The sequence below is a fragment of the Salmo salar genome, chromosome 16, assembly GCF_965601325.2.
Source record: "Salmo salar chromosome 16, fSalSal1, whole genome shotgun sequence".
Taxonomy (NCBI): Eukaryota; Metazoa; Chordata; class Actinopteri; order Salmoniformes; family Salmonidae; genus Salmo; species Salmo salar.
In genome coordinates, this window is record NC_138306.1 from 67,166,649 (window position 1) to 67,189,849 (window position 23,201).

The 23,201-nt window shown below is 43.0% G+C and overlaps 2 protein-coding genes across 4 annotated transcripts in view; both read right to left on the minus strand.

Annotated features, from left to right (window-relative positions):
• Window positions 1-1,288: 1,288 nt before the first annotated feature.
• The window catches only part of dhrsx (dehydrogenase/reductase (SDR family) X-linked), a 35,124-nt gene continuing 13,211 nt past the window's right edge, over window positions 1,289-23,201 (minus strand). The window contains exons 1-7 of one of the 3 annotated variants that reach the window (XM_014150060.3): window positions 22,074-22,252; window positions 17,483-17,590; window positions 16,972-17,040; window positions 9,374-9,475; window positions 7,778-7,964; window positions 6,556-6,763; window positions 1,289-3,804 (exon numbers count right to left, since the gene is read on the minus strand). In XM_014150060.3, coding sequence (XP_014005535.1) covers window positions 3,622-3,804; window positions 6,556-6,763; window positions 7,778-7,964; window positions 9,374-9,475; window positions 16,972-17,040; window positions 17,483-17,590; window positions 22,074-22,173 — 957 coding nt within the window. In that variant the 5' untranslated portion in view covers window positions 22,174-22,252 and the 3' untranslated portion in view covers window positions 1,289-3,621. Of the gene's footprint in view, window positions 3,805-6,555; window positions 6,764-7,777; window positions 7,986-9,373; window positions 9,476-16,971; window positions 17,041-17,482; window positions 17,591-22,073; window positions 22,253-23,201 lie in introns of those variants that run through there. The other 2 variants (XM_014150059.3, XM_014150061.3) reach the window with 2 other exon arrangements.
• On the minus strand, window positions 18,364-22,253 carry LOC106574273 (E3 SUMO-protein ligase ZBED1). The gene is made up of 2 exons (XM_014150058.3): window positions 22,074-22,253; window positions 18,364-20,828 (listed from the first exon to the last, which is right to left on the minus strand). The coding sequence occupies exon 2, from the start codon at window positions 20,774-20,776 to the stop codon at window positions 18,695-18,697; it is 2,082 nt and encodes a 693-aa protein (XP_014005533.2). The 5' UTR covers window positions 20,777-20,828; window positions 22,074-22,253; the 3' UTR covers window positions 18,364-18,694.

Genomic DNA, 23,201 nt, shown 5'->3' on the forward strand with positions numbered 1-23,201 from the left:
TGTGAATTAGTTTCATATGGATTTTATCGTTATTCAGATACATGCCACATATGTGTATAATCCCTGCGGGACTTGAACCCACAACCTTTTGCGCTGCTAACGCCACACTAACTGAGCCACACGGGACCACATGGAGCTATTACCTAGCTGAGGTGCCCCAGGACCCGGTTTTATCTACGCTGACTAACAGGTCTGCTGGAACGACCGCAAGGAACAAGAGGATGTCCTGTACATATATATAACTAGAGATGGCTGACTTCCCCCAAATCACTGCAGTCAAGGAAATGCTATTCAGCACTCACTATATATCACACATAAACACAACTGAACACAGGGTTAGTGATCTTGAGGCTCTTAATCTTTAGCTATCCGTTTGAGACTGTAATAAATTGCATTGACGCAAAATAAAAGCGCTAGGAAAAGACGCAACCTGATGCAGAGCTAAGGGTGGAAGCGTTGTCTCCGTAACACACGCATGGGATCACAATGACTTTCTTTTTGCTCAGACCTGATGCAATTCTTTCTTAAAAAAACAAAACAAAAAAAGAGGAAGAAAAACATGACGATAATTGACTCTTCATCCTCTGGCCATTGAGACATGGGCTGTGCTGCTGAGGCCGGCCCAGTATAGTTTATAGATTCACACTGATATAAGACTCTCCTCTCTCAGCATGGATTTATAGAAGAGCCTTACGCAATCTCAGGAATAATATGGAAACAGAGACATGGTAAAAATCCTTGTGTAACTCGTGAATAAAACATTCCCCAATGTGTGTGTGTGTGGCCTACTCTACTCATGGTGCCTGAAGAGCACAGTGTTCTAAGCCGTCCACTTTGACACACATTAGGTATGACGCGCTAGCCTGAAGAAGGACAGATTGGTTTGTCAGATGCTTCGAAAAGACTGAGGCCCTCCTTGCAAGCTGTAGGGGTATTACTTCCACACAGTAACATAATAAATGTCATGGCCTGTCCACGACTGTGTGTGTGTGTGTGTGTGGGTGTGTGCGCGTGCCCGTGGTTATGAGAGTAACTGGATCCTTCTTACTTACCTAAACGTCTACACACAGAATGAATGTCCTTGAATGAATCATCTCCCATCATTCTGACAGTGCCTGTGTTTGACGTGAACCAGACATCCCCCCCCCCCCCCCCCCCCCCCCACACACACACACACACACACACTATTGTCAATATGTTGAAATTGATAATACAATTTTGTCAACCATTACGCATTACTGTACACAGTAGATTTAAGATAATAGGCAAAACAAAGCTGGGATAGCAATTCATTTACAATAGATTTTTATTTAGATTTCTGTCCAATGTGGACATCCTTCTATATGCTATGAGTGAGGACAACACAGTCACATCTAAGAATCACTCATTGACTAGAAACTCAAATTAATAACTACTTCATTAATTAGTACAGTACAACTAAAGAAAACTTGGAAAACAAGACATTGTTCACAGTGATTGTGGTAATACAATGAATAACCTAATTACTTCAGATTAAAATGTCCTACTGAAATGTTTACATCATGATGTATTATATTTAATGATGTTTATGGTGTTTATTGTTATCTCTTTTTAATTTTTTTTTTTTAGGTATTTTCTTAACTACATTGTTGATTAAGGGCTTGTAAGTAAGCATTTCACTGTATTCGGCACATGTGACAAATAACATTTGATGTCTCTTATGTCTGCCTTTATCCAGCATTAGATTCATAACACATTTTGTATTATAACAAAAGCAGATGAAAGCTTGGAGAAGAGTCCTCTTCTCTTCAACCTTCCTCATTAGTATTCTAAGGAGCATTTGAGTATTGGCACTGTTGTTATTGAATAACTGTTGTCTGGGGCATGTACAGAACTGAACCTTACACTGCTTAGGCATGCATACACATACAGTACTTGAACACAAAACACTTAAGACAAAACACTGACGATATCCTGTATGAGAACTTCGACACGCATACTTAAAATGGATTGGAGACACCTAGAAGAAGCATAGTTAGATAATGAAGAAGTGCATTAAAAAGATGTCACAGCAAGTGTTTGTAATTCAAGTGGCCATCGAACCCAAGCACAAATTTCAGGTAGCACCCAAGCTAGAACTCTCCACACTAGAAACCTCTTATCACAAGAACCACTTAGTCATTTAAAGATTCTGAATCTTCTAGTCAGATGAAAATGGCGAAAACATGTCTGAAAATATGATCCCCCAACCATTAACATGTTAACTACCGTTTCAGGACATTTAAAGATGAGCATCATTTTGTTATCACAGTATGGCACAGAGACATCAAAAATCACGACAACATTTCACATCAGTCACAGTGAAGTGGCGATAGCAGGGCAGAACATCCCCTCTGGGCACAGTAAGTCAAACAAGGCAAAGGCATCTACTGTACTATTAGGAAGCTTGCTGTCAGTTTTTGTCCTTGATTACAACAACAAGGATTGGACACACGCATTAAACGAGGCAAGTGCAAATTAAGCGGGAATAAGGCTAACCAAGTTCGAGTCTCATGGTTGTCATTGTTAGCCCTTCACCAAAGCATATTTGACATGATATTTTTGATCACAGCTATGAGGCGGTACATCTACAGCTATATGGTCCAGTCCTTGATGGGAGTCAGGGGTGGACTAGGACCAGAAATTGCCTCTGGCATTATTCTAACGCAACGGCCAATTTTTTTTCCTTGAGGCCCCCATTATTAGCCAGATAAGAAAAAAAATTGTTACACAGGCCCACTAGGCTAAAAATGGACCAGCCCATCTGGCATTTACCCGAAATTCTAGATGGCCAGTCCGCCCCTGATGGGAGTCCAAGTAGAAGAAAGAAGAATGGACAGGGTCCAATTTTAGACAGAAAAAAATATGGCGCTGTTTCGAAGCGATATTACTAGCTCCGAGGCACTACTAGCTCCGATGTTGTTCCTTGTGTCCTTCAATGTTTTGTTATCTGCGATTCCAGAAGAGGGAGCTACAGTACCAAAGCTTCATAAATTTGGCAGCAGAACTTGTATTGCAATATAAAAAACATCAATTCCATCACTCAATGTGCAGTTCAGCATGTGTTTAATAGTGCTTGTCGCATGGTAGAATGGATGTCTTCAGAACTGTCTTTGCGGAGGAGAAGATATGTTAGAAGATATGACATGCTGAAGAGTCGATTCCATTGCTGATGTGTTATGCAGTACTATGAGGAGAGAGGTCAAGAGAGGACAGTTACAGTAGAGGCAACAACCAAAGTTTGTGCTGTAGCTAGATGTTGCTAAGTAATCAGGAAGCCTAAGTCCACAGGCTGTCGCTGTATACAGTGCTGGCTGGGGCTGACTTGGGCTGTATCCCGATACTACTAAAGCACGCACTTGTGCTCTCCTCCCCATGAATTTAAAAGCATTGGATTGGTGTCAGCCTAGGCTAGAGGGAGTTGCTACCATATTTCCTATACCAGTGCTTTTAGATCCATGAAGGGAACGGAACAAGTGCACACTTAGGGCCGAAGGGAAGGGTTGAGAATTGGGACGAAGCTTGGTTGTTGTTGACGCTGGAGGGAGGTGTCATGCCGTTGATCTTGGCATATTTCTAAGATCATGGTTCCTGGTTCCTCCTCTAGGCCTCCTGAAGACCAACCAGCGCACAGCTCTGTTTCCACAGCTCAGCCCTCACGTTGTGATCGTAAGTAATGTCAGCGGATTTAGCCCTCTCCCCGTTATAGAAGTAGCAGCCTCCGACCCCCTCCAGCTGAGACGCAGTGGCAGCCAGGATAGCTGTAGACGCTCCCTCGGCTGGGGTCTGGAGATGACACAGAAATAACACTTTAAAAAAGAATGGCAGGGACAGGCATGTTCTTCAGAAACATAGTGGTCCTCTGTTCTATTTTCAAAATTGTAAACTGAAAGCCCAGTTCTGTCAATCATTCAAAACGGCAACATTAATGCTTTCATAAACAGGATGCAAATACATTTCACAACTGACTTGCTAAGCAGGTTCAGTTAGTTACACCTTGTCCCCAGGCGCAATTGCTAGAGAGGCGGCTGAGCGGACGAGATTAGAATTAGGCTATTTAGATACACGGCAAACAGTTGTTACAGCAATCTAAGGCGTCTGTGAGCTCTCAGGTGAACTAACACGTCTGTCTGGCAGCAACAGCCTGTGGTGAGTGATGTGCAGCAGGCCGGGCAGCAGCAGGCAGGTTAAGTGAAAGAGGTTAGAGAGGAGGATGCAGAGCCAGAATGATCTATTGCAGGCCATGCCTACTGCTCTGGAAAGCCTAGAGCTTATATAAGGCGCATATGGCGGCTCCTAAATGGGCCCACTGCACTGGAGGTGAAACAAATGCCAACACAGAGCATTTAAACACTACACTCGCTGCTCGTGGGAATCTGAATTCACGTCCCTCGTTTAAACACACAAACACAATCAACAACACAGAGTGTGAATGTCTTTGCTGATGGGAACTTCAAAGAGTTCAGAAGAATTTTCTCCCCACAATATATTTGGTCTAGAGGTAAGGTTTTAGTAATCCCAATTGTTGTATGGCCAAAAACAGAGTCAATGTGATTAACATCGAGGATGTTCCTTGAATGGAAAATGTGAATGAAGACACTGGCAGACAGGCCGGCTTGATTTTCGAAACAGCAGATGTGAAATAACTCCTAATGAAATCCGTTGACAGATGGGCCACAAGACAAGACCACCAGTCCAGAAATGTGTATACACACGTCTTAGAGAGCACACATAGATGTCTCACTTATAAAATAAAACACTCGCAGAGAAAGGAAAAGTGACAAACATTGAACAAAACAATATTTCATGCACGTTCATATTTCTTAGAGTGATCACTTGTGATATGGACATAGGATTGAGCAACCATCTGTGGCCAGTGGGCATCACATAGCTGCCCTCCATATTGCAGTCAGTTGGCAATACAAATGCTGCAATACAAAAGGCTGCAATACTTGGCAATCCAAACCTCAGTGGATATGAGACAAATTTCCAAACACACAAAACCCGAACGATCAGACTGATAATGATTCGGCACTAGACCCCAGTTCCAAGATAAAAGCCTCCAAAAAGGAAATTATGACTGAGATAAATATCAACATCAACTGTCATTATCTTTGTGGAATATGAGTATTGAGGAAATGAAATTCAGATGTTTGTCAGGCTATCTTTATATTGTCACCCTTGAAATACTTTTTGAACACTTAAAGCCCAACTAGGTAAGGCTTCATTTCCCAGCACATTTCTCTGTGTTAAAGAGGACACAGTCATCTTAAACTATTCAGGAAAACAAGCAAATTGGCTACACTGTCCCTAATCTGTGACCATGTAATGTGACATTTTAGATGCAGATTCAAGGTTGATTTAAATAATTAAGAAATAAAAAATAATACTATTACTGCCACATGCATTTTGCTTGCAGCTAAATTGTTGATTGCCCTAAAATTATAAGCAGGTTGAAGTTTATTGGAACGAGTCTTGTCTTTAAGACAGAATTGAGCGATCTCTGCTAGATGGGCCAGTTGCAAAGTCAAAATGGTTTATTTTTGTTCTTAATTTAAGGTTAGGGTTAGGCATTAGGTTTAGCAGTGTGGTTATGGTTAGGTTTTAAATGATTTGATGATTTTGTTCCAACTAGTGACCACTCTGCAGAGCTGCCTCCAGAACAAGATTCATGACGAGGAATGCTAACCTGCTAATTATAATGGGAATTATTATGTGCCGCTTGCACAGGTGTCTCACAAATTGTGACGTCGTTTTCAGAAATACACACACCAGTGGAGGCTGGTGAGAGGAGGACGGCTCATAGTAATGGCTGGAACAGAGCGAATGGAATGGCATCAAACACCTGGTAACCGTGTTTGATGTATTTGATACCGTTCCACCTATTCCGCTACAGTCATTACCGCGAGCCCGTCCTCCGCAATTACGGTGCCACCAACCTCCTGTGCCTCTCACACGTGGTTATGAATAAATTGACCACCCCATTTAACACACACTTTGATGTGACTGTAATTGACATGCTTTTATTATCTCAGAACCCCAAGATTGCAATTCTAATCCTTTTTAAAACACATGGATTCCACGGCAATATGATCAACAGAAAAACTCCTTATGAAGCCTGAGCAGTAAAAGGCTGTTGCACCTTATTAGTATTCTCATCAATCACCGCTGTTAAGCTTTGGTCAAGCGTAGAAGCTTTTCCTATTACCATATCTATCTTTGGTGCATTTCCCCCCCCCCCCCTCAAGTACGCCAAATTCCTAAGTATTTGTGAAGGTCGTTCACCGTACCCTGAACAGTCTTACAGAACTGTCAGCATAGTTTATGTTATCCTATAGTGAAGTATAAGACTGTTAGGTGGAATACTATGACGCTGTTGTTAGTTTTGTGAAGGAATAACGCGCAACCTTCACTTTAACAGTGACACATCATGTGGCCCATATCTATAGTATATTTCGTGCATTTTGTCTCAGGTTCCTAAACCTAAGCTGGCCTTTAAATATTTGAATGGTCATCTAGATTAAGATTCTACTTTACCCTAAACAGCATTTTGGCAACAGGTTTCTTGGCTGCCTGGGCTGGAATACAGAGGTTGTTGTACAGGTCAGTGTCCACCATGCCTGGGTCTACTGCGTTGGATGTTACTGGGAACCCTGCTGCTGTTAGCTTCTCCTGCAGATGGTATGTGAAGAGAACCAGAACCAGTTTACTCTGAGAGTAGGCGCCATGCGCACTGTAGCAGGACCTGGAGGGAGGGAGAGAGTGGGATGGAGAGAGAGGGAGAGAGCGAAATGGAGAGCGAGGGAGAGGGCGAGAGAGAGAGAAAGAGACCGTTTATCTTGGGTTAAGCCATGCTTTATAATATGATAATTTGGCAGTTTAGTTTGTCCAAAAAAAACTAAATTAACTAACTAACATACATAATACTTATTCAGTATGTTGTCTACAACCTTGTTGTTCCCAATCCAATGCCCCTAAGCTATCTGCATGACTAAACCCAATGTCTATTATACAGTACTGAATAGATAGACTTATTGTTAACACCATAAACGCTGTTCAAAAGCAAATCAACTTGTCTGTACAAACGCACTGTGAAGGTCATAAGTGCATCAGACTGTGAAATACCCAATCTATAATGTGTTTCCCCCCTGTTTCTTTTTCTTACAGCGTGAGATTGTTTTTCTAGGAAGCACCGTTGCAGCTAGCCCTTGTAGCCAGCAGCATCATCCACTCATTTCTCCCAGATGTGACGAAGCCATCTATCACATCTAAATTCGCAGGCGAGAAAGAGGGACACCGCTGTTCTTGCCCTTGAGGCAAGGAGCCTCTCAGTACAGACTGTATAATAATGGTCATCAAAACTAATAATTTTGTCCTGGTAAGAACGTTTTCGAAAACGTTAATGTTTTTTATTGAGGTAAATATTATAAGAGTATCAAAAAGGGAAGTTATGGGAATCAAGAGGTTATGTCGGTCAATGAGATTCATTGGATATAGCTTGTATCTTGAATTGAGAATGACATTCACCCATAGCCAACAGATAAATACTACTACCACATTGGTAATGGTTTTAAATGTGCTACAATACCATGTCGGGATTTTGATTTAGAGAGATTGATTAAATTTCAGCACTCAATTGGACACCTGAGAACAATGTTGGAAGCCCTATACCAAATAATCTGGGTCTGTATTCATAAAGCGTCTCAGGGTAGTAATTCTGAGATGCTCTGTGAATACAGGCCCAGGTCCTGGTCCCTACCTGCCCTGTAGGTCTTCCATATTGAGTCGTCCAACGTAGTGTGTGGCGGAGGACATGGTGACGACGCGGGAGCAGGCGTCGTGTCTCCCAGACCTCTTCAGTTTGTCCAGGAGGAGGTTTGTCAACAGGAAGTGTCCCAGATAGTTCAGACCAAAGTGCAGCTCGAAACCGTCCTCTGTCTTTCCCTCTGGAACCAGCATGATACCGGCTATGAAGGACAAGCAATATGACATTTCAATCTAAGTGCTTTACAGATACCCAGCCTAAAACCCCAATGAGCGAGCAATGCAGAGGCAGAAGCAGAAGCACAGTGGCTAGGATAAACTCCCTAGAAATGTTCAATCAATATGTCAATAAGATATAACAGCTGTCTATGCTGATATACAGTAACTGATACTTCTGTTGAGTGATTGTGAAAGGATAAATACATGGAACTGCTAAGGTCGTGGGTTCAATTCAACTAAGACTTACAGTACAGTGAGTGCATACATTTTTAGTTTGTGTAGGCCTACATTCCTTTGGATAGAACTGTCTGCTAAATGGTATATATTCTTATTACGTGATCATTAAAAACACTCCCTCTATAGAGGACTGACCTCTAGGTGTGCTATGACACTTGCAGACGATGGTCAACAAGACCTGTCTGCAGATCAGTGTATCAGTCTATGGTCTCTCAAGCACACACCTCCCCCTAATGCAGATTGAAACAGCTCATTACTCGAGGCTAAACACCATTGGCAACATGGTAATTGAGGTTACGACGATGTGTTTGTCAATAACACTATTGGACATGCCATTAGATGGCAAAGTGAAAGAGAAACAAGGTGGCATTAGGGCTTGCTTAGCTTACTAAAGCATAGGGCATAGACAGAGAAAACTCACAGCGTGACGACAACTCTACTGGCGGGGAGGGGGGGGGGGGGGGGGGGGATTCAGAATGCTATAGGGGCCTGCGTCCCAAATGGCACCCTATTCCGTATTTAGTGCAGAACATTTTGACCAGAGCCCTATGGGTCCTGGTCAAAAATAGCACACTATATAGAGAATATGGTGCTGTTCGGGACACGTCCGGGGTCTGTGTAGCGATGACCTTTCCCTATCATTATTCTCTCAATGGGACGACACTAACGTCTGCCCTACGTCCTTCCTTCGGCATCTACTATCCATTATCCATCAGCCGGGTGTGATATGTGATGTTAGCTGCTGAGAGCATCTTGCAGACTGGTGAATTATTAATTCAGCCTGTTTGTGGGCAGAGAGTGGCTGACTGTTACCCCAAGCCAGTCAGTACCGGAGTCTCCAAAGACCTTCTCTCAATAAAAGCTATTTTGTTCAAACAAACTGCCCTGGAGGACAACACAACAGGGCTTTGCCTGAAATGGCACCATATTCCTATAGCAGAGTACTACCTCATAGTGCTATGATCAAAAGCGGTGCACTATTGGGAATAGGGTGCCATTTTGGAGGCCCCCTAGGAACATGAAACACTGTATTTTCAAGGGTTGACGACAACCAGTGTTTGCATGATTTACTATGATTCTCTTTAAAGGTGAATATTGTGGTGTATTGAATAGAGGTTGTTTGGTGTATAAGTACCATTGTTCACAAGGACGTGAAGCGGTAGAGCCCTGGCTTTAAACCTTTGGACAAACTGCCGTACCGACTTTAGGGAACACAGGTCCAGGAACAGAAATTCCACTGTGAACAGAACACAAAAACACACAAACAACATTAACATTCTTCTATGCCTAAATATACCGGCATCTAGCTTATAGCATCAACAAATCACAAACATTACAATTTTCTTATGCTATAATACATAGATGTCTGGTTAGCTACACTTGTACTAACACAGGTCAGGACAAGACATCATCCTTTCATTTAGTTTTACATCAACCATTGACAGACAGTAAAGTGATCATACCAGCCCATAAACTGCAAGACAGATTACTGCAAAGGCTCTCAATGAGTAGAAGTACATTTTAAAAAAGCAGCACAACATTGCTTAGAATCAAGGGCAATGGTGACGTCATTGAGGACCTTTAAGGTTGCAGTGACACATCAATAACCTGAGCGGAAACCAGATTGCATACCAGAGAGAATACTATAGGCATCAAGAAAGCCAGTGAGTTGATTATTGACAAGTTTTTCCCAACACTTTTGATAAACAGGGCAAAATAGAAATAGGCCTATAACAGTTAGCACCTCAGACTCAGTGACCGTCTGCAGGGAAAAACTTTGCAGCGGGGGGGGGAGGGTCCTCTCCTTGCTTTTAATATCTCAGGAATCCTAATTATGCAAATCCTAATCTTTTACTTCCTTTCCCCCTGAAGGATAAAGCAGCTGTATGATAAGCCATGGTCTCATTCAGTAGTACACTATAACTGTGAGACAAAAACTAAACACAAGGTAGATTACATTATGGCAATACACTCAGTGACCTGGCATGAATTAAACATGATCTCATCAGCAGTGTAATAAAAGAGCACAAAGTACGTGTCGATGTATATCTGATATTCCCTGGTATGGAAACTATAACCGACGAAACATTGTCACAAGAAAAGGTGGAGAGTTAATTGTGTATGCAGGAATCGTTCTTACGGGCCAAACGATAGCGCGTTTATTTATCACCACAGGAAGCGACAGAGTGCTTCACTGAACTTTACTCATCTGCATAACAGTGCAAGGGAAATAAATACAGTTTGTGTCTTGATCACGGCTCCAACATAAAAAGGGCCACATTAAATCCTAATGAAATCAAAGCATTTTAAAAGTCAACGCTATAATGAGACAGGAACAAGAATGCCATGACTGAAGCTAGCTCTACGGCTAGGAATCCAGGGTTTTACACAATAGTATTGAGTAATGACATTAGCCCCCCCCCCCCCCCACACACACACACACACACACACAATCAGAATGTCATATCTCTGAACCACTTGGCACAGCTTGTGGCGTCCCCGAACTGAGTGCTCAAGCACATAATTAAACAAATTATTGTCCCATAATTAGGTAAATTACTCTGCATTACACTAATCACGGGACTCTTCCCCAGTGAGTGTAAAGAGTGAACAGTGTTTCAAGCATTGCTGAGCTGCCATATAAACAGCTCCAGAAAATAAGAGTAGAGAAAGCTAGAGAAATCCGCTGTAAATGTAGATGTTCTGTTGGGAAGGAGAACTACAGATGAAAAGATATTCAGCAACTCTTGGTAGGAAAATGGATGTTTGCTTAAAAATAAAAATCTACCTTTTATTGTTAAAACCATTCTGAAAATAGCTTCATATGGGTACTAGGAAAGACCCATAGGCGATGTGTGTGTGTATACAAACAACCCATAACTGTAATGTACAAATTTGTGTAAAGCGAGGGGTCAAAGAGGTCAATTGACAGCCCTGTAGTTGTAGAGAGGAGAGGACAGAGGACATCTCTCTGTAATAATCAGTGTGTTGTGTGAGTCACAGTGAGTCAACAAAGGCCTTGCTAGCTAACGATCTTGTATCTTAAGTGGGAGATAACAAAACATGCCCCCGGCTAATGGCTTGTATAAGGTCATCCCAAGAGACCGTGATTTACAAAGAGTTGAAAGTGGAGAGAGGCTGTTCTTTGTCCTTTGTATGAGTAAGCTAACTATATGGTGGTTATAGGCTTCAGAAATCATTGCAGTGGAATTCATCTAATACCATACAAATATCCCAACAAATGCATATTTATTCTCTTTCTCCTCCGTCCTTTCTTCCTCTCGAACACTTCAACTCTCGAAAATATCAAGCTCTTAGGATTTTACAGTGAATTTATCCTCCGAAAATGAACATATCCATAAAAAATTAAATAACTTCACTGAGAATGTGTGATCCCCAATAAGCTCTCTCTATTCTAATCACTGTCCAATATTGACCAACATTTGCATAGATTACAATAATTCATTGGAAAAAATATCCATGCTGTAGTAAATATTCTACCAATCCATCTCTAGTGCCAGAGCTTTGTCACGTGAAAGATCTGTCATGAAGGAAAGAAGGGTATCCTCCAGTCTAGTCACAGTGCCAAAGAGCCAGCTGGAGGACACAGACTAGAAGGCGTCGTGCCATCTGGAATATCAACAAAGATGTCTCATCCAAAGACGTGTTGAAATACTGCCATCTTCCTGAATTACATTCTCTCCCTGACCAGTTCCGACTGCTGCTGTACATACTGACCAGCTGCTGTCCAATAACAGGACAGAGGACTGGAAACAGGCTGGCTGCTAGTTTGACCGTCCAGCTGCAACTCTGATAAGGGATTGATCGTCCACAATTATTTATAGGAGCTTATAGGATAGATTGATGCTGCTCCGAAAAAGGAGGAGAAGGCAGATTGGAGGGTAAATCAGCAGGATGTCTATTGGCATGATATTCGTCTCTCACTCTCCATTGCAGATAGGCGGTATGGAAGTCAGGAAGTCGTTAAAGGAGATGAATGCAGCCACTGGTGTCGCAAACTAAACCGGTGGGCTTTCTGACGCTTAAAAAAAAAATGTCACCAACTTTTATTGCTGAGACACAGCAATGATCATAAAATATCAGCAGATACAGCACGTTTCTAGATGACCGTAAATAACAGGTTGATTGTACAGTGGTTGCGGTCCCACAGTATCACACCCACATGTGTCATATGGACAAAGGCTCAGACACCGCGACAACAAACAGCTAAAAGAGTGGTGGCTGTCCTGTCTTTTGCCCACATCGCGTTGTGTTATAGCATTCACCTGCTGGGTTTTCAACGAGCTATGGCTGTTTTTGACGTTTTGTAGAATCATCGGGAAATTGACTGCTGATATTCTGTTCAGAGGCGCGCGGCCGTCCATAGTTCTGGGCCCGGCTTCCCAAAACCATTGAGGTTAAATTCATTGTTAGAACTTTGTCAGAGCATCTTTAAATCTCGGGACTGTTTCACAAATCCGTTGTTAGAACTTTGTCAGAGCATCTTTAAATCTCGGGACTGTTTCACAAATCCGTCGTCACTACAGTTGCCCTTGAAAACGCTTGTTATTTATTGGGCACAGACAACAGCACAAAGGGCAAGAAGGTAGAGACAACAATACATCACACAAAGCAGCCACAACTGTCAGTAAGTGTCCATCATTGAGTCTTTGAATGAAGAGATTGAGATAAAACTGTCCAGTTTGAGTGTTTGTTGCAGATCGTTCCAGTCGCTAGCTGCAGCGAACTGAAAAGACGAGCGACCCAGGGATGTGCGCGCTTTGGGGATCTTTAACAGAATGTGACTGGCAGAACGGGTGTTCTGTGTGGAGGATGAGGGCTGCAGTAGATATCTCAGACAGGGGGGAGTGGGACCTAAGAGGGTTTTATAAATAAGCATCAACCGGTGGGTCTTGCGACGGGGTACAGAGATGACCAGTTTACAGAGGAGTATAGAGTGCAGTGATGTGTCCTTTAACTATAAAGAGCATTGGTGGTAATTCTAATAGCCGAATGGTAAAGAACCGCTCGGGAGCACACTTACCTGCCGATCTATAAATTACGTCTCCGTAATCTAGCATGGGTAGGTAGGTCATCTGAATCAGGGTTAGTTTGGCAGCAGGGGTGAAAGAGGAGCGATTACGATAGAGAAAACCAAGTCTAGATTTAACCTTCGCCTGCAGCTGAGAGAAGGACAGTGTACCGTCTAGCCATACTCCCAAGTATTTGTATGAGGTGACTACCTCAAGCTCTAAACCCTCAGAGGTAGTAATCACACCTGTGGGGAGAGCGGCATTCTTCTTACCAAACCACATGACCTTGGTTTTGGAGGTGTTCAGAACAAGGTTAAGGGCAGAGAAAGCTTGTTGAACACTAAGAAAGCTTTGTTGTAGAGCGTTTAACACAAAATCCGGGGAGGGGCTTGCTGAGTATAAGACTATCATCTGCATATAAATGGATGAGAGAGCTTCCTATTGCCTGAACTATGTTGTTGATGTAAATTGAGAAGAGCATGGGGCCAAGGATCGAGCATAGGGGTACACCCTTGGTGACAGGCAGTGGCTGAGACAGCAGATGTTCTGCCTTTATACACTGCACTCTTTGAGAAAGGTAGTTAGCAAACCAGGCCAAAGACCCCTCAGAGACATCAATACTCCTTAGCCGGCCCACAAGAATGGAATGGTCTACCCTATCAAAAGCTTTGGCCAAGTCAATAAATATAGCAGCACAACATTGCTTAGAATCAAGGACAATGGCCACATCATTGAGGACCTTTAAGGTTGCAGTGACACATCCATAACCTGATCAGAAACCAGATTGCATACCAGAGAGAATACTACAGACATCAAGAAAGCCAGTGAATTGATTATTGACAAGTTTTTCCAACACTTTTGATAAACAGGGCAAAATAGAAATAGGCCTGTAACAGTTAGGATCAGCTTGATCTCCCCCTTTAAATGAAGGACGAACCGTGGCTGCCTTCCAAGCCCTGGGAACCTCCCCAGAGAGGAGAGAAAGTGATTAAAAAGGTCAGAGATAGACTTGGCAATGATAGGGGCAGCAACCTTAAATAAGGAAGGGTCTAAACCATCTGACCCAGATGGTTTTTTGGGGTTAAGTTTAAGGAGCTCCTTTAGCACCTTGGATTCAGTGACCGTCTGCAGGGGAAAACTTTGTAGCGGGGGAAAAAGAGGGTGGAGCATTGGGCTAGTTGCATTAGAAGGGGTGGTAGATGAGGAAATGTTGGAAGGGCAAGGATGCATGGCTGAGTCAAATAGGAATCCTGACTTAATATATTGGCAATTGAAGAGCTCAGCCATGTGCTTCTTGTCAGTAACAACCACATCATCAACTTTAAAGGACACGGGCAGCTGTGAGGAGGGTTTATTCTCCAGGTCTTTAACCGTTTTCTAGAACTTCTTGGGGTTAGACGCACAGAGAGAGAACTGCTCCTTAAAGTAACAAAAACTTTGGCCTTCCGGATAGCCTGCGTGCACTTATTTCTCATTTTCCTGAACGAGAGCCAGTCAGCCTGAGTATGCGTGTGCCGAGCCTTTCGCCAAATGCAATTCTTGAGGTGGAGTATCTCTGCATAGATTACATAAGGTAAGCATTAGAATAAGCCGGCTAAATATTTGTAGCTATAGGTCAGGGATCAACTAGATTTGTTCTTGAGTGGATGGTCGTAGGCCAGAACATAATTACAAATAATTTGAAGGCTGCAAATTGACCACAAGAAGCCCAAACAGATATATTTGACTAAACATAATAATTTCAAACCTTGTCACGTCTCTCTATTATGCGTGGGAATACTTGGGAAAAGATTTTCAAAATTAAAATCACCTGGAGCTGATTTCCTGGTGTTTTTAGTCATTTATTGATTTGACCCTCTGTGTGAATGCTAGTTGGGGAACCCTGCTATAGGTTGTATCTCATAGGCTGTGATCAAATGTCAGTATAGTGAAATAATTCTAAAGTTAAGGTAAGATTTGAAAGGGAGAAAACTGATCCGAGAGCAGAGCTGCCTTTCTTTTGATCTTATCAGTATCGGCCGTTCTCTCTGCGTGGGGTTTTGGGAAATGCATGTTACGTCGAGTGGCGCAGCGGTCTAAGGCACTGCATCTCAGAGCTAGAGGCGTCATGGTTCGAATCCAGGCTGTATCACAACCGGCCGTGATTGGGAGTCCCATAGGGCGGCGCGCAATTGGCCCAGCGCCGTCCGGGTTTGGCCGGTGTAGACCGTCATTGTAAATAAGAATTTGTTCTTAACTGACTCACCTAGTTAAATAAAAGTTAAATGCGTTCCATCACTACGGGAAACCGGATCCTGGTACGTTTCCCCTCTTATGCAGAGACTTCTTTTAAAGCAGACAGTCTTGAATAAGGAACAGGGTTAAACTGTTGAGGGGGCAGAATGAATGAGGTTTAATAGGACCTGAAGCTACTGTCTCTAAGCATTGTCTGCCTGGTTGGTGATTTAGCAAACACATTCTGACAACACACAAATCTGTTATATTGTCTCCGTATGCTGCTGATGAAGCAAGGTTAGACATTCTGGCCCTACAAAAGTCAGAGGAGAATTCCTGGTGACATGCCACACAAACATTTTCTCAACCATCCAATCTTAGACAGCAAACACAGTGATATGGATTGTATGTTGGGTGACGAGGACAAACTCCCGACATATAGAGCTAATACCAAACGTGCACAGATATCGGAGAGGGCATGAAATACACATATACAAAAAATGAGCTCAGAAATGCATCTCTGTGGCAGACGTTGTTATTGGCTCTCAGGCCTACCAGTACACACTATATAAGACAATCAGATATCCTGTTCATGTAGGAACTCTTACCGTTTTGCCTCCCACACAACTTGTTAGAGGCTTGCGAAACACCGCTTGCCTGACAGTGCATGCCAGGGTTGGGGCGGAGGGGGGGGATTCAATGCACCAGGGGGACATTTCCTGTTTTTAATACAAAAAAAGCCCATTTCTCATTTCCACGTCTGTCATCATTACTCTGGAGCAGGGCGTACATGACAATGATGTTACCCTGGCTGACTGGAGCGGTACTATGATCATTGTCATTTCAGCATCAGAGAGGAAGGGAAGAGGGAAGCTGCCTGCTTGGGATCAAAATATGCTGTCTCCCCTGCTTCTTTCCAAACAGCCTCTTTAAATCACATCTGCATGACAATGAAACTGAGACTGGTTGGCAGCAGATCGCTTTCCTCTTCGTACTCGATCAAACACAAGCACAGACAAACATCTCCCTCGCCTTTCCCCTGCTCCCACTCGTGACACGGCTTTGCTTTTATCAAAATAAATGTAAAAAGTAAATATAAGGGAAGGAGGGACCGGGGAAAAACAATGGGAATTGAAGAGAAAACCTGCTGCCTTTAGATAATTGCCTTTGGAATGGACTCTGGCGTCCAAGCCGCCTCTGACAAGGTGCAGGTGTACCGACATCCTCCCTCTGTTACAAAGCAGGAGAAGTGGTTTACTCTTACCAGCATGAACCCAACTTTTTACCCCGGAAAACACAGTTAAAAGTCAAGCCACTCATGTACATAGGCCTATGTCTGAATAGCTTACTGCCTGTGTATAGGAGCAGACCTATTTGAGAGGTAGCCTATTCATTCTGCAATGGCTGTGTGGAAACGATAGAGAGACAGAAGGAGAGAGAGCGGGAGAGAGAGAGGCTATAAGGGAAATAGTCATGAGAAAATTACCTTTCCCCTCGCTGCCCTCTTCGTGGATCTTCTTCACAGCTTGCAGGCCATCCTCTTCAGAGTTCCCAGCTGGAGGAGAGGGGAATGATTAGGGGGAAAAAGAGGATGGATGGAGGGATGAATGAATGGGGTACTCTGGAGCAGCAGGTATCCTTCCCTCATCATAGAGACCAGGGAGAGCCAAGTGAAAGACTAAACCTACACTTCTGATTTGGGTTTCTTTGAAGCAGTGCCACTATTACCTTAATAATGATTTCTTTGCAAAACCCTATTCAATTTGATTGATGAGTCAAATTTGATTAGGTTAGGAAATAACTGCCTTAGGCAGGGATTCCCTTAGATTCCCTATGTACTGTAGTGAAAATCAGTGCAACATTACTTAGGCTACAATTCAACAAAACATTAACCTAAGGATGTTAGCACACAGGCTTCAACTATGTTGGACTGAGCAATTTAGAATGATTTGGGAGATTACTGAGTCATGACCAAAGGGTGTGTGTGTGTACAATACCTATAACCACATGCATGCCAAGGCTTGCCAGGTGTCTTGCAGTCTCATAACCCATTCCTCGGGCACCCCCCGTCACTATGGCAACCCTTCCATTTTGTTTGGGCAAAACTGTGTGAGGAAGAAAAAGAAAACTAAGGTCCATACGTTGCCATTGCCTTGCAATACAATGGAAAATCTATGGGTTGATACAAACAGGCGTATTTATTCCATCCAGTCCAACATATCACTGAGAACAACTCAATTACGGGCAATCAAAACGTAATTCCGCTGACTCAGTTTTGTTTTGCCCATTATAAAAAAAAAACACACAGTACTCCATTTTGGGGCAATTTGTGTTGGGTCAGAGAAATTACATTGTGCTGTAATCTGCAGTTATCGAAGTGTACGGTGTGGAGTCGGACTGAAGTTGAGTGAGTCACAGGTAAATAAGTCCGTAACGACCTCTAGTCCTGAAACACGCAGGGAGGAAGAGCCCTTCATTATCGATGCCACATAGATCCATTTTGCTTGACAACAACAGTTCCTGCCCCTGAAGATAAAATGACTTTGTGCAACAAGCACACAAACCACAGCCTGCACGCGGCCAGACAGTTTAGCATGACTAAAATTAGAGCCGCAGTGCTTATCTATGCACTGAGGGTGATCAGGATGGTTGAGATTTCAACTCTATTACATTTCTCCCAATCAGTTTTGCATCACATTTGCAGTGGCGGCTGGTGAGTGGTTAAATGGGCAGTTCGTTGCTCATTTAGTTTCCAAAACAACTGTAACACTGAGAAGCCTATAAATGCAATTTGATACCTTAGTAGTACCATCGGGACTCATCTGAGGAAGTTGTATTGGACACATTGAACACAAAATGGAACACGAGCAAGCCGAGATTCAAGTTATATAGGATATACTTTATATTCTTCTGAGAGTTCAGTACAGATAACAAAGCTTGGCACATCAAAGCTAATCTAAAATGTACTGTAAAGACATCTTAAACAGTCTAAGGACTTCAAAGAGCAAAGCAAACAATGACTCAGAAATGACTTGAACATTGGGACAATAAAAGCCATTTAGCCCTACATCAAATAGTTAATGAAATAAAATCGCAGCATGATCAGAAATAGAAAATTCACCAGATGTTACACTCACATAAATCCTTTTTACTAGTAAAGAACTAAATGCCCTCAGTATATATTCTATTGTTAAGTATTTCCTTTAGGATTAGGGTATTGTAACTGTTTGGTAGTGTGCAGTGGCTTGCCCAGTTATTCCATGGCCTGACCCAGAGTCCTGCTCCTGTCCCAAGCCCCATTCCCCTGAGTCATCCTCAACAGGTTCAGCCTCATTGCAGCGGCGTGAGTTTTCATAGAGAAACACCTGTTGGTCTACATGTGCCGGGGTGAGGCGGTTCCTCTTACCACAGAAGAAAGTCCCTGAGGAACTGAACAGTCTGTGGGAGGGGACACTAGTGGCGGGGACACACCAGTACTTCTGGAGCACCTTGGGGAGAGTAGGAAATAAGCCCATACGGTCCGACCACCAATGGAGAGGGTCTTCGTTGAGACCCAGGATCTTCTGGGATTTGAAGTTGCTCAGCTCTTCCACGACCTGAGCGTGTAGCTCCTCTTGGTTCTCGTCATTGCCTGACTGGCAAAATATCACAGCCAAAGGGTTGCCTGCATTGCTACATGAAGGAGAGGGTTTGTCAAGAGCCTGTTTTTTGTTGGGTGGCTCATCAGAAAGAGGAGCCAATTCATCTGTGACCACATTCTCATTCCTCTGTTTCTCAAGAATGGCTTTGGCCTCCTCAATGACTTTACTCTCCACTTGGGAGCGGTCGTGGGGGGACAGGAAAGGAAGCCTCTTGTAACGGGGATCCAGGAAAGTGGCGACGTTGAGAAACGTTGCAATCTCAGACGTCTGCGGGTAGGTGCTGGACAACACCTTGGAGATGACCTCTTTGGCCATGCCAACCTCTTTTGCGTCCCCTTCTTTGGCCTTGAGGGTTGTGTTCAGCAGCATGTGAAGGACAGGCCTCACCATACTAATGGTCGGATACCTACAGTCTGTTATCATGTCAGCTACCAGTTTGAAAGGTTGCAGAACTCCAATCAAGCCCTCAACCATGTTCCATTCACTGTCCTTGAAACTCAGCTGATGGTTGTCACTGTCCTCCATGAGTACCACACTGATAATGGCCTGCTGCTCTTTCAGGCGCTGGAGCATAGTCAGTGTGGTCACCCAGGATCGGACCCTGTCTCTGATGAGGACACACTGGGCTAGGCCTTGCTGCCTCTGCTTCTCTCGCAGCAGATACATAGCCATCACGGACTGTTGGAAATAATCAACAAGTTTGCGGCAACATCCCAAAAAGCAGTCAATTCTGGGCAGCTGAAAGGCCTCATCCATCCCTCGATTTATAGTGTGGCCAAGACAAGGCATCTGCACGGATAGATCCAGAAGAGAGCAAGCTTTCACAATGTCCAATGAACCGTTAGTGGTGGCACCGTTGACTTTATGAGTTATCCCCCATTCGACAAAGGCTTCGTACAATGCTCTGGTAATATTCTCAGCTGTATTGTCCTCTGGAACTTCAAAAGTTTTCAGGCATTTGGAACTCATGGAGAAACCAGAACCTAGTCCGTTTTGGTTCAGAGAGTGCATGGACAGGGAGATGTAGGTCCTGTTCTGGGTTTGGCTTTGCCAAAGGTCAGTTGAGACACCGCAGTTTACCACCCCTGCCACCTCACCCAGCACTGCATCTCGGATCTGATTGTACCTCTGTGGTAGGGCCTTCATTGCTACGTCGATTCTGCTAGGGGGCAAGTATCTTGGATCTGCAGTCCTTAAAAGGGCCTGAAAGGTGGGTTCTTCCACCACAGACACAGGGTACATCCCTTCACAGACAAAGTTGATGATCGCAGACGTCAGATCATTATGCCGTCGGTTGATATTTTCAAACGCTGGGCTCTGCTTCAGGATGGCTTCCTGACATTGCTGCTGCATAGGTTCAGTCTTTATCTTGGAGTAGGCCGTTGCGACCGCCTCACGCATCTGCTCCGTGTTGCTCTTCACAAACTCACAGAACTCAACTGGGTGGTTCTTCTCCAGGTGGTACGAGAGATTAGAGGTGTTCCCGGAATATGCTATTTGAGTCATACATATGCGACAGTAGATCCTCCTCCAGTGTAGTATACACCCATCTGCATCGGTGTCAAAGCCGAAATACCTCCATACTTTACTTTTTGCCCTTGGATGTGCGACAAGGTGGAGATTAGATGAGGAAGCACCTTTGGCCTCCATTTTGTTCCTTTGACAATGATCCTTTTAGGTGCCTTCACTCATTACTGAGTACCTAACAAAGGCAGTGAGATAAAGGTGGCATGAGATAACAAAAGGTCAACAGGAAAAGAAAATGTCAGATAGGGGCTTTTACCCCAGTAATTAATAGGCTATAACTACGTTTTTTCTTATTTGTAATTCAACATATTCTCTAAATAAAATATTCTAAGAGCCAGTACAGAATGAGCTTGCCTCTCCCCTGCTGTGGAGGACATGGCGCCACCTTAAACATAAATCTAGGGGACACAATGCAATCTGCTTTGAGTATTGACAATTTTGTTGACCCAATCATCCCTCTAATTACTAGCCGGTCTTATCGTGATTGGGATACTGAAAATTGCCTGACCCGGTCTCTCACCATAAAGCCTAGGGTCCAATTACACAAGCATCTTTTGCCAAGGCTAAAACTAACTTCAGTACAGCTTAGGCCCTAAATGACACAACTGGATTTTTTGCATGCTTAGGTATGTTTGAGAGGTTTAGGCTAATTGGTCTTTTCTATAACAAGACAGAATACAACACTGCTATTGTGTCAGTCCATGTTAGGCTACAAATTCACATGAGGATTTCGACATTCTGATGTGATGTGAATAAGGGGGAATCTGGGCTAAAGGTCATTGATTACCCCTATCCTTCCAAAAGCACTATAGTTCACACAAGACAATGAAGATATGTAGTGAGATTATCATGACGTGTGATTCACCTTACAAGGCATGGTATTATGGCACACTATGAATTTTGAAAATGTGCATAGGAATAGATCAAAAACCCATTCCTATTACAGACCAAGGCTACTATTTTTGTAGCATCAGGCTAGGCTACTTTAATGTAGGGTTAAAGTAGCCTAGGTCTGGGGTTGTGTGCATTTGTGAAATGGAATGCTGATATATAATTTATATTTTGTGCTGGAAAAAAATGGTTATGGAAAGCAGATCATATATCCTAACAACAAAGGCTATAGGTAAGTTACAGTAGCAGTCAACTATCGCATAACACTTGCAGCTTCATTTTATGACAGCCAGTTATATCAATTCCTCAACAATTTGTTAAACAGTGGTTGCATTTTGATATTAATTCGTTTGCTAGTCAATTTTCAGTCAAATTGGCTATTGTTGTTGAAAGCCTTCACTAGCTAGCTAAGTAGCTAACGTTAACAGGCAGCTCTAGCCAGCAGCTAACGTTATAGGCTAGGATAAGTGATCATCACAGCTGCATTCAATATCTTCAATGAATACGGGGATGAACAGAAAAGTCTAACCTGGTAACGTAAAAGACTTGTTGAACAGTTGATACAGAAGAACTTTAACTCCCACTAAATACAGCCTCAAAATTGGTAAAATGAAAGACAGTAGCCACATATCTGTGCCAGGTCTCTTCGTGTGTTTCAGTCCTTGGATTCCGTGCTACTCTGCACACTTGTGCTTCGCTAAGTTCCTCCTGCTCTGTGAGTGCACCGAAGCGTGCTCCGCCCCTTGACATTAGTTCTGCCCCCTCAAATCTGTATCACGAGTAGGGCACGCAACTCGCAGGAAGCGTGGAGATGTGAGGAGAGAAAAAAAAGGTCCACCCTTATTAATCTCGTCTCACGGTCTGTACAGTACATCAAATATAATATCGTCAGTATTTTTTTATTTATTTAGACTTCTTACTTCACAAATCCAGTTATAAAATATTAGCCAGATAATTTGTATCAATAATTTTAAATGAAGCATTGGCTTTGATTGTAAAGGCTTTGACTAGTCGAAAATAGTTGAGGTTCACTTCTATAGGGGAGAGTGGTGTAAATTGAGCCAAAGGGGTAAATTGACCCACCCTTGCTTCTAGGAAACCATACCCAAAATTAATAATTTGACCAAATATTAAGGAAGAGGTCATCATTTCGTGGAGTCTGCAAAGGAAGAAACCACATTAAAAACATTTTTTTTATCCAAGTCAAATGAATGTATTGTGTTAGAGGTTTCATGATGCTTGTACTGTATCTAAACCAAATTAGATACTTTTAAGATTGTTCTATACATCAGGTGGGGTCTCTATAAGCTTCTATATGAGGTCCTAAACCTAACATGAAAGTGCATCCTTGTAGCTGTGTGGGCTAATATAGTCAAAATGAGCCAATGGTTGAGCCAATGGCAAGTTGAGCAAATTGAAGTGTTTTCTTCCTAAGCATAATGCAAGGCATTATCGCTGGGATATGAGGTAACAACAGGGCCTGGCCTATGTTGAAAGTGTTAAAACAAGTACAAAGTGTTTGTTAGGTGTTAAGCCTGGTAAATTGTGCCAAGAGACCACTTTTTTTTGTACAAGCTATGTTTTCAAAACTGTTATGTTTACATGAATTATGATTATATCCAGTGATACATAACATCCTGAAATATATGTCGATATC

Excerpts from the sequence above, each read along its gene's own strand:
- LOC106574273 (XM_014150058.3), bottom strand. The coding sequence starts at position 20,776 with ATGGAGGCCAAAGGTGCTTCCTCATCTAATCTCCACCTTGTCGCACAT.